The following is a 13,741-nucleotide window of genomic DNA, read 5'->3' on the forward strand; positions in this document are numbered from 1 at the left end:
TATAAACTAGACTATATAATATAAACTAGACTAGTAGTAGGTATCATACATATATAATATAAAGTAGTAGGTATCATACATATATAATATAAACTAGACTAGTAGTAGGTATCATACATATATAATATAAACTAGTAGTAGGTATCATACATATATAATATAAACTAGTAGTAGGTATCATACATATATAATATAAACTAGACTAGTAGGTATCATACATATATAATATAAACTAGACTAGTAGTAGGTATCATACATATATAATATAAACTAGTAGTAGGTATCATACATATATAATATAAACTAGACTAGTAGTATCATACATATATAATATAAACTAGGTATCATACATATATAATATAAACTAGTAGTAGGTATCATACATATATAATATAAACTAGTAGTAGTAGTATCATACATATAATATATATACTAGTAGTAGGTATCATACATATATATATAAACTATAGACTAGTAGTAGGTATCATACATATATAATATAAACTAGTAGTAGGTATCATACATATATAATATAAACTAGACTAGTATAAACTAGTAGTAGGTATCATACATATATAATATAAACTAGTAGTAGGTATCATACATATATAATATAAACTAGTAGTAGGTATCATACATATATAATATAAACTAGACTAGTAGTAGGTATCATACATATATAATATAAACTAGACTAGTAGTAGGTATCATACATATATAATATAAACTAGTAGTAGGTATCATACATATATAATATAAACTAGACTAGTAGTAGGTATCAAACATATATAATATAAACTAGTAGTAGGTATCATACATATATAATATAAACTAGACTAGTAGTAGGTATCATACATATATAATATAGACTAGTAGTAGGTATCATACATATATAATATAGACTAGTAGTAGGTATCATACATATATAATATAAACTAGTAGTAGGTATGATACATATATAATATAAACTATATATAATATAAACTAGACTAGTAGTAGGTATCATACATATATAATATAAACTAGACTAGTAGTAGGTATCATATATATAATAATAATATAAACTAGAAGTAGTAGGTATCATACATATATAATATAAACTAGTAGTAGGTATCATACATATATAATATAAACTAGACTAGTAGTAGGTATCATACATATATAATATAAACTAGACTAGTAGTAGGTATCATACATATATAATATAAACTAGACTAGTAGTAGGTATCATACATATATAATATAAACTAGACTAGTAGTAGGTATCATACATATATAATATAAACTAGACTAGTAGTAGGTATCATACATATATAATATAAACTAGTAGTAGGTATCATACATATATAATATAAACTAGTAGTAGGTATCATACATATATAATATAAACTAGTAGTAGGTATCATACATATATAATATAAACTAGACTAGTAGTAGGTATCATACATATATAATATAAACTAGTAGTAGGTATCATACATATATAATATAAACTAGTAGTAGGTATCATACATATATAATATAAACTAAACTAGTACTAGACTAGTAGGTATCATACATATATAATATAAACTAGACTAGTAGTAGGTATCATACATATATAATATAAACTAGACTAGTAGTAGGTATCATACATATATAATATAAACTAGACTAGTAGTAGGTATCATACATATATAATATAAACTAGACTAGTAGTAGGTATCATACATATATAATATAAACTAGTAGTAGGTATCATACATATATAATATAAACTAGACTAGTAGTAGGTATCATACATATATAATATAAACTAGTAGTAGGTATCATACATATATAATATAAACTAGACTAGTAGTAGGTATCATACATATATAATATAAACTAGACTAGTAGTAGGTATCATACATATATAATATAGACTAGTAGTAGGTATCAAACATATATAATATAAACTAGTAGTAGGTATCATACATATATAATATAAACTAGACTAGTAGTAGGTATCAAACATATATAAACTAGACTCGTAGTAGGTATCAAACACTACATAGCCTCAAAACATGGTTAAACCTATAATGTTGATATAACAGATGGTCAGTCCTCTTATTCCTAGCTCTGTCTAAGAGTTTTGCTGAGAAATATGGATGAATGGTCGTTCTATTTCTGAGAGCTTTTTTGTTGAACTTGCCGATCACCACTGCACTTTGAAGATAGACGACCCAGCTGACATGAAATCTTGACGTTGATCGAGTCTTACTGTCTCCTTTTCTCATCGCAGGACCGCAACACTTTCCACCGCTTTGACAAGTTCAACGCCAAATACAACCCCATCGGGGAGTCCATCCTGAGAGAGATCTTCATCAAGACAGACAACCACGTACAGGGGAAATACTTTGGACACATCGTCAAGGTGCCTGCCGAATGAGCGCATCATCGATATAGTAAAGTCTCTACTTGTCCAATCAGGGCAAGTGTTTGAATTCTTAGTCCTAGTTCCAGCAGTCTGTATAGCTGCGTGTTGTACTGTATTCTAGTAAAGTTGTGCAGTACTTGGCGCCCCCTGCTGACCGGTGTGTGTCTCTGCTCCTCAGGAGGTGATGGCTGACCTAGAGGAGAGTAAATACCAGAACGTGGAGCTGCGTCTGTCCATCTGCGGCCGCTGCAGAGACGAATGGGACAAGCTGGCCCAGTGGGCCGTCAAACACCAAGTCTACTCTAACAATGTACGCTGGCTGGTGCAGGTCCCACGACTCTTGTGAGTACAACTATTCCTCTATTCAAGGAGAAGTATAGTAGGTATCATACAGTTGTGAGTACAACTAACCTCTATCAAGGAGAACTCTGTCTTGTGAGTACAACTATTCCTCTATTCAAGGAGAACTCTGTCTTGTGAGTACAACTAACCTCTATCAAGGAGAACTCTATTCTGTCTTGTGAGTACAACTATTCCTCTATTCAAGGAGAAGTATGTCTTGTGAGTACAACTAACCTCTATCAAGGAGAACACTGTCTTGTGAGTACAACTATTCCTCTATTCAAGGAGAAGTATGTCTTGTGAGTACAACTAACCTCTATCAAGGAGAACTCTGTCTTGTGAGTACAACTATTCCTCTATTCAAGGAGAAGTCTCTATTCAAGGAGAACTCTGTCTTGTGAGTACAACTATTCCTCTATTCAAGGAGAAGTAGAAGTACAACTAACCTCTATCAAGGAGAACTCTGTCTTGTGAGTACAACTAACCTCTATCAAGGAGAACTCTGTCTTGTGAGTACAACTATTCCTCTATTCAAGGAGAACTCTGTCTTGTGAGTACAACTAACCTCTATCAAGGAGAACTCTGTCTTGTGAGTACAACTATTCCTCTATTCAAGGAGAAGTCTGTCTTGTGAGTACAACTAACCTCTATCAAGGAGAACTCTGTCTTGTGAGTACAACTATTCCTCTATTCAAGGAGAACTCTGTCTTGTGAGTACAACTATTCCTCTATTCAAGGAGAACTCTGTCTTGTGAGTACAACTAACCTCTATCAAGGAGAACTCTGTCTTGTGAGTACAACTATTCCTCTATTCAAGGAGAACTCTGTCTTGTGAGTACAACTAACCTCTATCAAGGAGAACTCTGTCTTGTGAGTACAACTAACCTCTATCAAGGAGAACTCTGTCTTGTGAGTACAACTAACCTCTATCAAGGAGAACTCTGTCTTGTGAGTACAACTATTCCTCTATTCAAGGAGAAGTATGTCTTGTGAGTACAACTAACCTCTATCAAGGAGAACTCTGTCTTGTGAGTACAACTATTCCTCTATTCAAGGAGAAGTATGTCTTGTGAGTACAACTATTCCTCTATTCAAGGAGAAGTATGTCTTGTGAGTACAACTAACAACTAACCTCTATCAAGGAGAACTCTATCAAGGAGAACTCAACTATTCCTCTATTCAAGTCTTCTGTCTTGTTTGGTTTTCCCCTCCTTCACTTCCTGCCTCTCTCTTTGTGAGACTTTTGTCTCTCTCTCCACAGTGATGTGTACCACACCAAGAAGCAGCTGTGTAACTTCCAGGAGCTGCTGGATAACATCTTCATGCCTCTGTTCGAGGTCACCATCGACCCCGCCAGGCACCGTGAGCTGCACCTCTTCCTACAACACGTGAGTAAACAACCAGGTTCAGTGGTACAGAGGACCCTGTATTTGATGACGATATAGAAGAATTTAGGGCTCCCGAATGGCGCAGTGCATCTCAGTGCTAGAGGCATCACCACAGACCCTGGTTCAAATCCCAGGCCTTATTGCAACCCACAGGGCGACGCAAAATTGGCCCAGGGGAGGGTTTGGCTGCCGGCATTGTAAAATAAGAATTTCTTCTTAACTGACTTGCCTAGTTAAATAAAGGTTTAATAAAAAATAAATAAATATGCCAGAGCAGATGTTTTTATCCAATGTAACGTACATGGATACGTTTTCGTATATAGGTGACCCCAGCTGAAATCAAACCCACAATCCTAATGATACAAGCTCCGTGCTTCACCCTCTGAGCCACACAGAACCACGATGATGACCATGACAGTGGTGTGTGCATGTCTGTATGTGTTCAGGTGGTGGGCCTCGACAGTGTGGACGACGAGTCTAAACCAGAGCAACACTGCTTCAACATGGAGAGTCCTCCGCCAGTCAACTGGACTGTGGAAGACAACCCTCCTTATGCCTACTACCTGTACTATATGTACGCTAACATGACCGTGCTCAACCACCTGCGCAGGTACGAGACCCCGTGACGCTATACCGTTTACGCTGATTCTGTCATTACCTTGACATGTTATCTTATCACTGTAAACGCTTGGCTATGTGTGGGAACAGTAGCTAGATCAGGGCTCTCATAGAGAGCTTCCTCTCCTGTAGGTTTTTCAGTCCAACCCTAATCTAGTAGTGTACCTATTTCTAATAATCAGCTGGTTGATAAACTGAATCCGGTTAGTTATAACCACGGATGTATAAAAACCCTAGATTGCTGATGCTATGTATTGGCCAATGAGAGGCTTAGAAGCTACCGGTCGGCCATATTGGCACTCCCCGGAAGAAGCAGTCCTCCATAGGAATTAATAGAATTCTACAGTATTTCAATTAAATGTTTCAAGGACAAAAATGACATGTATTTAAACGCCCACACCAGTGGAAATCCACTTTTTCGAAAGGCGATGACCAAAGGAGATGGCCAGAGCTTACCCATGGTGTTGCACAACAATTTACAGAAGTATTCATACCCCAAGACTTATTTCACATTTTGTTGTGTTACAACCTGAAGTCAAAATGGAATAGATAGATTTTCTAACTCTTTCTATGGCAGATGTATAATTAATTTATTATTTTAAATGTAACCCATGTTTAACTAGGCAAGTCAGTTAAGAACATATTCTTATTTACAATGACTGCCTACACCGGCCAAACCTGGACGACGCTGGGACAATTGTGCGCTGTCCTATGGGACTCCCAATCACAGCCGGTTGTGATAAAGCCTGGATTCGAACCTGGGTGTCCGTATTAACACCTAAAGCACTGAGATGCAGTGCCTTAGACCGCTGCGCCACTTGGGATTCTCAGCCACAGTTGATGGAAGATGCCAAAACAGCTGTTTCTGAATAATAAACAATGCCATGCTGGTGGATGGTAACCCTCAACTAAAACCCAGCCCCGAACAAAACATAGGCTGTAAAGCGTTAGTATGCCATATTATAGGAAAAGACACCGTATTCACTAGGATTTGTACGAAGTACGCAGTTCGGATTTGTCACTTCTACTAAGGGGTTCTACTAAACTAACATATGGTATTGTTTTAAGATTGTCATACCATGGATCATTTAGCTATTTGATTTTGAATTTTAGGACCCGTGTAGGTATAAAACATTTAATATGGTCTTACTGCTATTAGTTCATAGAAACGCATTGAATAATACAGTTATACATGGAATAACAGATAGTCAGAAAATAAATCTAAGGAAAGTATGTTTTGAAGTGTCTGTCCTATATCTGAGAGATATAAGAAATCTTCTAAATGATTACTATTATTTTACTGTTGAATGACCCTTATACCTTTTTCGTGGAATCACCCTTATACCTTTATCGTGGAATGACCCTTATACCTTTATCGTGGAATGAACCTTACACCTTTATCGTGGAATGAACCTTACACCTTTATCGTGGAATGAACCTTATACCTTTATCGTGGAATGAACCTTATACCTTTATCGTGGAATGACCCTTATACCTTTAGCATGGAATGAACCTTACACCTTTATCGTGGAATGAACCTTACACCTTTATCGTGGAATGAACCTTACACCTTTATCGTGGAATGAACCTTATACCTTTAGCGTGGAATGACCGTTATACCTTTAGCATGGAATGACCCTTATACCTTTAGCGCGGAATGACCCTTATACCTTTTTCATGGAATGACCCTTATACCTTTATTGTGGAATGACCCTCATACCTTTATCGTGGAATGACCCTCATACCTTTATCGTGGATTGACCCTCATACCTTCATCGTGGAATGACCCCTTATACCTTTCATCGTGGCATGACCCTTATACTTTCAATTGTCATATTGGTTTTTAGCCCAAACCGTTCGAACCCTGCAGACATTTCTTTGTGAGAAGACTGATTTTTGACAAACATCGCTGTAACTCGGCCACCTTCCACTGCAGATGAGGAAGGGCCACTGGTGGATACGGTGGATTGAGACAGCCCATGTAAAAAAGCAGATATCTATAGCTTAAATAGATGGATTTTTGTGGGGGGAAAAATTCTAATAATCTAATTAGATTTCCATTTAGACACGGACATAGGCTCTTGGGAGATTTATACTGTGTTGCTAGAGTCTGATACAGAACCTCTCTCTCTGTCTGTGTAGTTGAGATACAGTATATATGGTTGAATCTCATCCACACCGTACCTCTGTGACTGTGTGTACAAGCAATCAATAAATCAATCTATCGATGAATCAATGATATCTCTGTGTGTGTTTTAGGCAGAGAGGTTTCAACACCTTGGTGCTGCGTCCTCACTGTGGGGAGGCGGGGCCTATCCATCACCTGGTGTCGGGTTTCATGCTGTCAGAGAACATCTCCCATGGACTGCTGCTCAGGAAGGTACTGTACACCTTATCCCCTAGCCCCTAACTCTTACCCCTAACTCTTACCCTCTAGCCCCTAACTCTTATCCCCTAACCCCTAACTCTTATCCCCTAGCCCCTAACTCTTATCCCCTAAACCCTAACTCTTATCCCCTAGCCTCTAACTCTTATCTCCTAGCCCCTAACTCTTACCCACTAGCTCCTAACTCTTACCCTCTAGCCCCTAACTCTTACACCCTAGCCCCTAAGTCCTAGAACCTATCCCCTAACTACTAGCCCCTAACTACTAGCCCCTAACTACTAGCCCCTAACTACTAGCCTCTAACTACTAGCACGAGCCCCTAACTACTAGCCCCTAACTACTAGCCCCTAACTAATAGCCCCTAACTACTAGCCCCTAACTAATAGCCCCTAACTACTAGCCCCTAACTACTAGCCCCTAGCCCCTAACTCTTATCCCCTAGCCCCTAACTCTTATCCCCTAGCCCCTAACTCTTATCCCCTAGCCCCTAACTCTTATCCCCTAGCCCCTCATTCTTATCCCCTAGCCCCTAACTCTTATCCCCTAGCCCCTAACTCTTATCCCCTAGCCCCTAACTCTTATCCCCTAGCCCCTAACTCTTACCCTCTAGCCCCTAACTCTTACCCTCTAGCCCCTAACTCTTACCCTCTAGCCCCTAACTCTTATCTCCTAGCCCCTAGCTCTTATCCCCTAGCCCCTAACTCTTATCCCCTAGCCCCTAGCTCTTATCCCCTAGCCCCTAACTCTTACACTCTAGCCCCTAACTCTTATCCCCTAGCCCCTAACTCTTACCCTCTAGTCCCTAACTCTTATCCCCTAGCCCCTAACTCTTATCCCCTAGCCCCTAACTCTTATCCCCTAGCCCCTAACTCTTATCCCCTAGCCCCTAACTCTTATCCCCTAGCCCCTAACTCTTATCCTCTAGCCCCTAACTCTTATCCCCTAGCCCCTAACTCTTATCCCCCAGCCCCTAACTCTTATCCCCTAGCCCCTAACTCTTATCCCCTAGCCCCTAACTCTTATCCCCTAGCCCCTAACTCTTATCCCCTAGCCCCTAACTCTTACCCCCTAGCCCCTAACTCTTAAACTCTAGCCCCTAACTCTTATCTCCTAGCCCCTAACTCTTGTCAGAGAACATGGACTCCCATGGACTGATGCTCAGGAAGGTAGGCAGGTCCGGAGGCCTCAGTCATCTACACTCTAGTACAGGGGTAATCAACTCCGAACCTACGAGGTCCGGAGGCCTCAGTCATCTACACTCTAGTACAGGGGTAATCAACTCCGACCCTACGAGGTCCGGAGGCCTCAGTCATCTACACTCTAGTACAGGGGTAATCAACTCCGACCCTACGAGGTCCGGAGGCCTCCGTCATCTACACTCTAGTACAGGGGTAATTAACTCCGACCCTACGAGGTCCGGAGGCCTCCGTCATCTACACTCTAGTACAGGGGTAATCAACTCCGACCCTACGAGGTCTGGAGGCCTCCGTCATCTACACTCTAGTACAGGGGTAATCAACTCTGACCCTGCGAGGTCCGGAGGCCTCCGTCATCTACACTCTAGTACAGGGGTAATCAACTCCGAACCTACGAGGTCCGGAGGCCTCAGTCATCTACACTCTAGTACAGGGGTAATCAACTCCGACCCTGCGAGGTCCGGAGGCCTCCGTCATCTACACTCTAGTACAGGGGTAATCAACTCCGACCCTACGAGGTCCGGAGGCCTCCGTCATCTACACTCTAGTACAGGGGTAATCAACTCCGACCCTACGAGGTCCGGAGGCCTCCGTCATCTACACTCTAGTACAGGGGTAATCAACTCCGACCCTACGAGGTCCGGAGGCCTCCGTCATCTACACTCTAGTACAGGGGTAATCAACTCCGACCCTACGAGGTCCGGAGGCCTCCGTCATCTACACTCTAGTACAGGGGTAATCAACTCCGACCCTACGAGGTCCGGAGGCCTCCGTCATCTACACTCTAGTACAGGGGTAATCAACTCCGACCCTACGAGGTCCGGAGTTCTCCGTCATCTACACTCTAGTACAGGGGTAATCAACTCCGACCCTACGAGGTCCGGAGTTCTCCGTCATCTACACTCTAGTACAGGGATAATCAACTCTGACCCTACGAGGTCCGGAGGCCTCCGTCATCTACACTCTAGTACAGGGATAATCAACTCTGACCCTATGAGGTCCTGCTAGTTTTCTGTTGTACCTGATAATTAATTGCACACACCTGGTGTCCCAGGTCTAAATGAGTTCCTAATTTGTAGGGAACAATTAAAAAATGCAGTGGAACTGGCTTCAAGGTCCAGAGTTGAGTTTGAGGGCTCTAGTATGATCTTGTGAACAATCTAAGCCTAAATTGTTGTTCTTTTGTATCAAGAATGGTTTCAGTCACATGGGAGTACAGACCACAACAGAACATATAACTCCTCCCCTTCTCTTCTCTCCTCCAGGCCCCTGTGCTGCAGTACCTGTACTACCTGGCTCAGATCGGCATCGCCATGTCTCCTCTCAGCAACAACAGCCTGTTCCTCAGCTACCACCGTAACCCTCTGCCTGAATATCTGTCCAGAGGACTCATGGTGTCACTGTCCACTGATGACCCTCTACAGTTCCACTTCACTAAGGTTGGTGATGTGACTCGACTGCAAATGACGGAGTGCTCCACACAACATTATGCCTTCATCCTAAATGGCATAGGGCTTTGGTCAAAAAAGAATGCACTATACTGTTTAGGGAAGTGCAGTATACAGTGCCTTTGGAAAGTATTCAGACCACTTGACTTTTTACACATTTTGTTACGTTACAGCCTTATTCTAAAATGGATTAAATAAATAAAAAATCCTCAGCAATCTAGACACAATAGCCCATAATGACAAAGTGAAAACAGGTCTTTAGCCACGTTTATGGTTGATTCCAGCCCTACGTCTGTAAATGATTGTCTTGTATCCATACTGTCCCTTTCCAGGAGCCCCTGATGGAGGAGTACAGCATCGCTGCTCAGGTGTGGAAGCTCAGCTCCTGTGACATGTGTGAGCTGGCCAGGAACAGTGTTCTGATGAGCGGTTTCTCCCATAAGGTACCACAGCTATTCAGAGCAATATCTTCTCTCTACATTACCTACGTTGTTATGGATGTATCCAGATAAATGGCACTGAAAACAGCTTAAACAAATTCAAATGCAGCTACATGGTTGTTATCCTAGGGGCACTGTTTGACGTAACTGTAAATTAGTCGTAGTTGGCTAGCTAGCAAGCAAGGGATAAGAACGTTGCCAGCCTGTATGGCAATAGAATATTTAGAATGAATGGCTTGGTCAAACAAAAAGACTTAACAACTGGGTCGCGTTTCTGGCAACCAAACGCATAGAACGAACGACCAGCCAGTGTGGTGGAAAATTGTCCTCAAGTTTCCCTCATAGATTATATTGGTAACCATAGCAATGATATAAAAAATAATATGGACACACACAGTATGTGGTGAATGTCTACTGGTACTCATTACTTCGGTCAATGGCTTCCGAGCACAGGTCTAATGGCCTCCCGGGACTGGGTAATGACTTCCCTTAGCCTAATACCCTGACACACACATACAGTAAAACCTATTAAGAAGCATAACACATATACTGGAAATACTGAAGATACTGGAAAATCCCCTATACCGGCTTGGGTACTAACCCTAGATTTGTGTCGGGACTATATCTCATGATAGGATGAAATGGTATGAGTCAGAAGTTCACATACACTCAATTAGTATTTGATAGCATTGCCTTTAAACTGTTTAACTTGGGTCAAACATTTCTGGTAGCCTTCAACAAGCTTCCCACAATAAGTGGGTGTATTTTTGGCCCATTCCTCCTGACATTTAACTCCATTTGGAAGACCCATTTGCGACCAAGATTTAACTTCCTGACTGATGTCTTGAGGTGTTGCTTCAATATATCCACCTACTTTTCCTTCCTCATGGTGCCATCTATTTTGTGAAGTGCACAAGTCCCTCCTGCAGCAAAGAACCCCTACAACATGATGCTGCCACCCCCGTGCCTTAAGGTTGGGATGGTATTCTTCGGCTTGCCTGCCTCCCCCTTCATCCTCCAACCATAACGATGGTCATTATGGGCAAACAGTTCTATTTTTGTTTCATCAGAACAGAGGACATTTCTCCAAAAAGTACAATGTTTGTCCCCATGTGCAGTTGCAAACCGTAGTCTGTCTTTTTTTATGGCGGTTTCTTCTTTGCTGAGCGGCCTTTCAGGTTATGTCGATATACTGTAGGTGTTGTTTTACTGTGGATATAGATAATTTAGAACCTTTTTCCTCCAACATCTTCCCAAGGTCCTTTGCTGTTGTTCTGGGATTGAGTTGCACTTTTTGCACCAAAGGACGTTCATCTCCAGGAGACAGAACGCGTCTCCTTCCAGGGCAGTATGACGGCAGCGTGGTCCCATGGTGTTTATACTTGCGTACTATTGGTTGTACAGGTGAACATGGTACTTTTAGGTGCTTAGATATGCCTCCCAAGGATGAACCAAACTTCTGGAGGTCTACAACTGAGGTCTTGGCTGATTTCTTTAGATTTTCCCATGATGTCAAGCAAAGAGGCACTGAGTTTGAAGATAGGCCTTGAAGTACATCCACAGGTACACCACCAATTGACTAAAATTATGTCAATTAGTCTATCAGAAGCTTTGAAAGAAATTACATCATTATCTGGAATTTACCAAGCTGTTTAAGTGTATGTAAACTTCCAACTTCAGCTGTATATATATTATTTTTAAGGAACTCATTCTGGCTTTCAATTTATTCTTGAAAGTTGTAATAAACTCAGCAAAAAATGAAATGTCCTCTCACTGTCAACTGCGTTTATTTTCAGCGTGTAAATATTTGTATGAAATATTTGTATAAACATAACAAGATTCAACAACGAAGACATAAACTGAACAAGTTCCACAGACATGTGACTAACATAAATGGAATAATGTGTTGCTATGCAAAGTGGGGGTCAAGATCAAAGTAACAGTCAGTATCTGGTGTGGCCACCAGCTGCATTAAGTACTGCAGTGCATCTCCTCCTCATAGACTACACCAGATTTGCCAGTTATTGCTGTGAGATGTTAACCCACTCTTCTACCAAGGCACCTGCAAGTTCCCAAACATTTCTGGGGAGAATTATTTTGCCCTAGATTTTGTTGTAATGAATGAGTCACTCAGATATCATCGCATGATTGCACATTAGACAAAATGTATAGACGTGGCGCTTGCAGGGGTGGAGGGGGGGGCACGGGATGTTCCTCAATGCTGCAACAGGAGCCTGAGGGAAAAAGTTTACTCAAGTATTTCTTCTTTATGTACCTAGGCCTTTTCCCCCAAAACATTTTACTCTTCATTTCTCATGTTAATGTCTCCAGAAGAGTTCCATTTCATCATGCCCCTCCCCTTTCTCTCCCCAGGTGAAGAGTTACTGGCTGGGCCCTCACTACATCAAGGAGGGCCAGGAGGGCAACGACATCCGACGCACCAACGTCCCCGACATCCGTGTGGAGTACCGCTATGAGACCATGTGTGAAGAGCTTAACCTCATCACCCAGGCCATCCACACAGAGGAGCTGGCCTTCCACACAGAGGAGCTGGCCATCCACACAGAGGAGCTGGCCATCCACACAGAGGAGCTGGAGGCCATCCACACAGAGGAGCTGGCCATCCACACAGAGGAGCTGGAGGCCATCCACACAGAGGAGTTGCAGGCCATCCACACAGAGGGAACGCTATGTAGGGGGCCTGTTTAAGGGGAGAGAGGAGGAGAGGAGGCTGTGTAAGGGGCCTGTTTAAGGGGAGAGAGTAGGAAGAAGGAGGAGTAATAGGAAGGAGGAGTAATAGGAAGGAGGAGGAGTAACAGGGAAGAGGGCAACCTTCGTATGGGGCCTGTGTAGGAAGAGGAGGTACGAGGAGCCGGGAGGAGGGGGAGGAGAAGGTGGAGGAGGAATAGGAGGGAGCAGGGAAGAGGAGGAGGGAGGAGGAGCATGGAAGGGGATGGAGGAGGAGCAGGGGAGAGGAGGAGGGAAGAGGTGGGAGGAGGAGGAGAGAAGAGGAGGGAGGAGGAGCATGGAAGAAGCGGGAGGAGGAGCAGGGAAGAGGAGGAGCAGGGAGGAGGAGCAGGGAAGTGGATAAGGGAGGAGGAGCAGGGGGAGGGACGAGGGAGGAGCAGGGAAGAGAAGCAGGGATTAGGGAGGAGCAGGGGGGAGGAGGAGCAGGGAAGTGGAGGGAGCAGGAGCAGGGAGGGGAGGGGATGAGGAGCAGGGAGGTGGAGGAGGAGGGAGGAAGCTGAGGGAGGAGGAAAAGACTAGAGCTGTGCCGCACTAGAATAGCAGAATACATCCCCAAAACATTGCTGCATACTAAGTGGTATGTGAGTGTGGATACAGGAAGAGACCCTATCATTCTGTTCATATCTTCTATATCTCTTCTCATCAAACCCATTGCCAGGACAGAGTAGGGAATACAATATATGTACTTATTTAAAGGGAAATCTTTGCACAGACTTTACTGGCAGATATGGTTTGATAGAAATAACTGTGTGTGAGAGGCCTGGAAGAGATGACAAT

The 13,741-nt window shown here is 42.3% G+C and overlaps 1 protein-coding gene across 3 annotated transcripts in view; it reads left to right on the plus strand.

Moving 5' to 3' along the window:
• The window catches only part of LOC124032375 (AMP deaminase 2-like), a 95,213-nt gene extending 82,117 nt beyond the window's left edge, over positions 1 to 13,096 (plus strand). For all 3 annotated transcript variants that reach the window (XM_046344736.1, XM_046344738.1, XM_046344737.1), the window contains 8 exons: positions 2,264 to 2,395; positions 2,577 to 2,740; positions 4,002 to 4,128; positions 4,575 to 4,738; positions 7,006 to 7,126; positions 9,594 to 9,767; positions 10,109 to 10,219; positions 12,590 to 13,096. In XM_046344736.1, the coding sequence (XP_046200692.1) occupies positions 2,264 to 2,395; positions 2,577 to 2,740; positions 4,002 to 4,128; positions 4,575 to 4,738; positions 7,006 to 7,126; positions 9,594 to 9,767; positions 10,109 to 10,219; positions 12,590 to 12,925 (1,329 nt within the window). In that variant the 3' untranslated portion in view covers positions 12,926 to 13,096. The remainder of the gene's footprint in view (positions 1 to 2,263; positions 2,396 to 2,576; positions 2,741 to 4,001; positions 4,129 to 4,574; positions 4,739 to 7,005; positions 7,127 to 9,593; positions 9,768 to 10,108; positions 10,220 to 12,589) is intronic.
• Positions 13,097 to 13,741: the final 645 nt, after the last annotated feature.

Source organism: Oncorhynchus gorbuscha, linkage group LG03, assembly GCF_021184085.1.
Source record: "Oncorhynchus gorbuscha isolate QuinsamMale2020 ecotype Even-year linkage group LG03, OgorEven_v1.0, whole genome shotgun sequence".
Classification (NCBI taxonomy): Eukaryota; Metazoa; Chordata; class Actinopteri; order Salmoniformes; family Salmonidae; genus Oncorhynchus; species Oncorhynchus gorbuscha.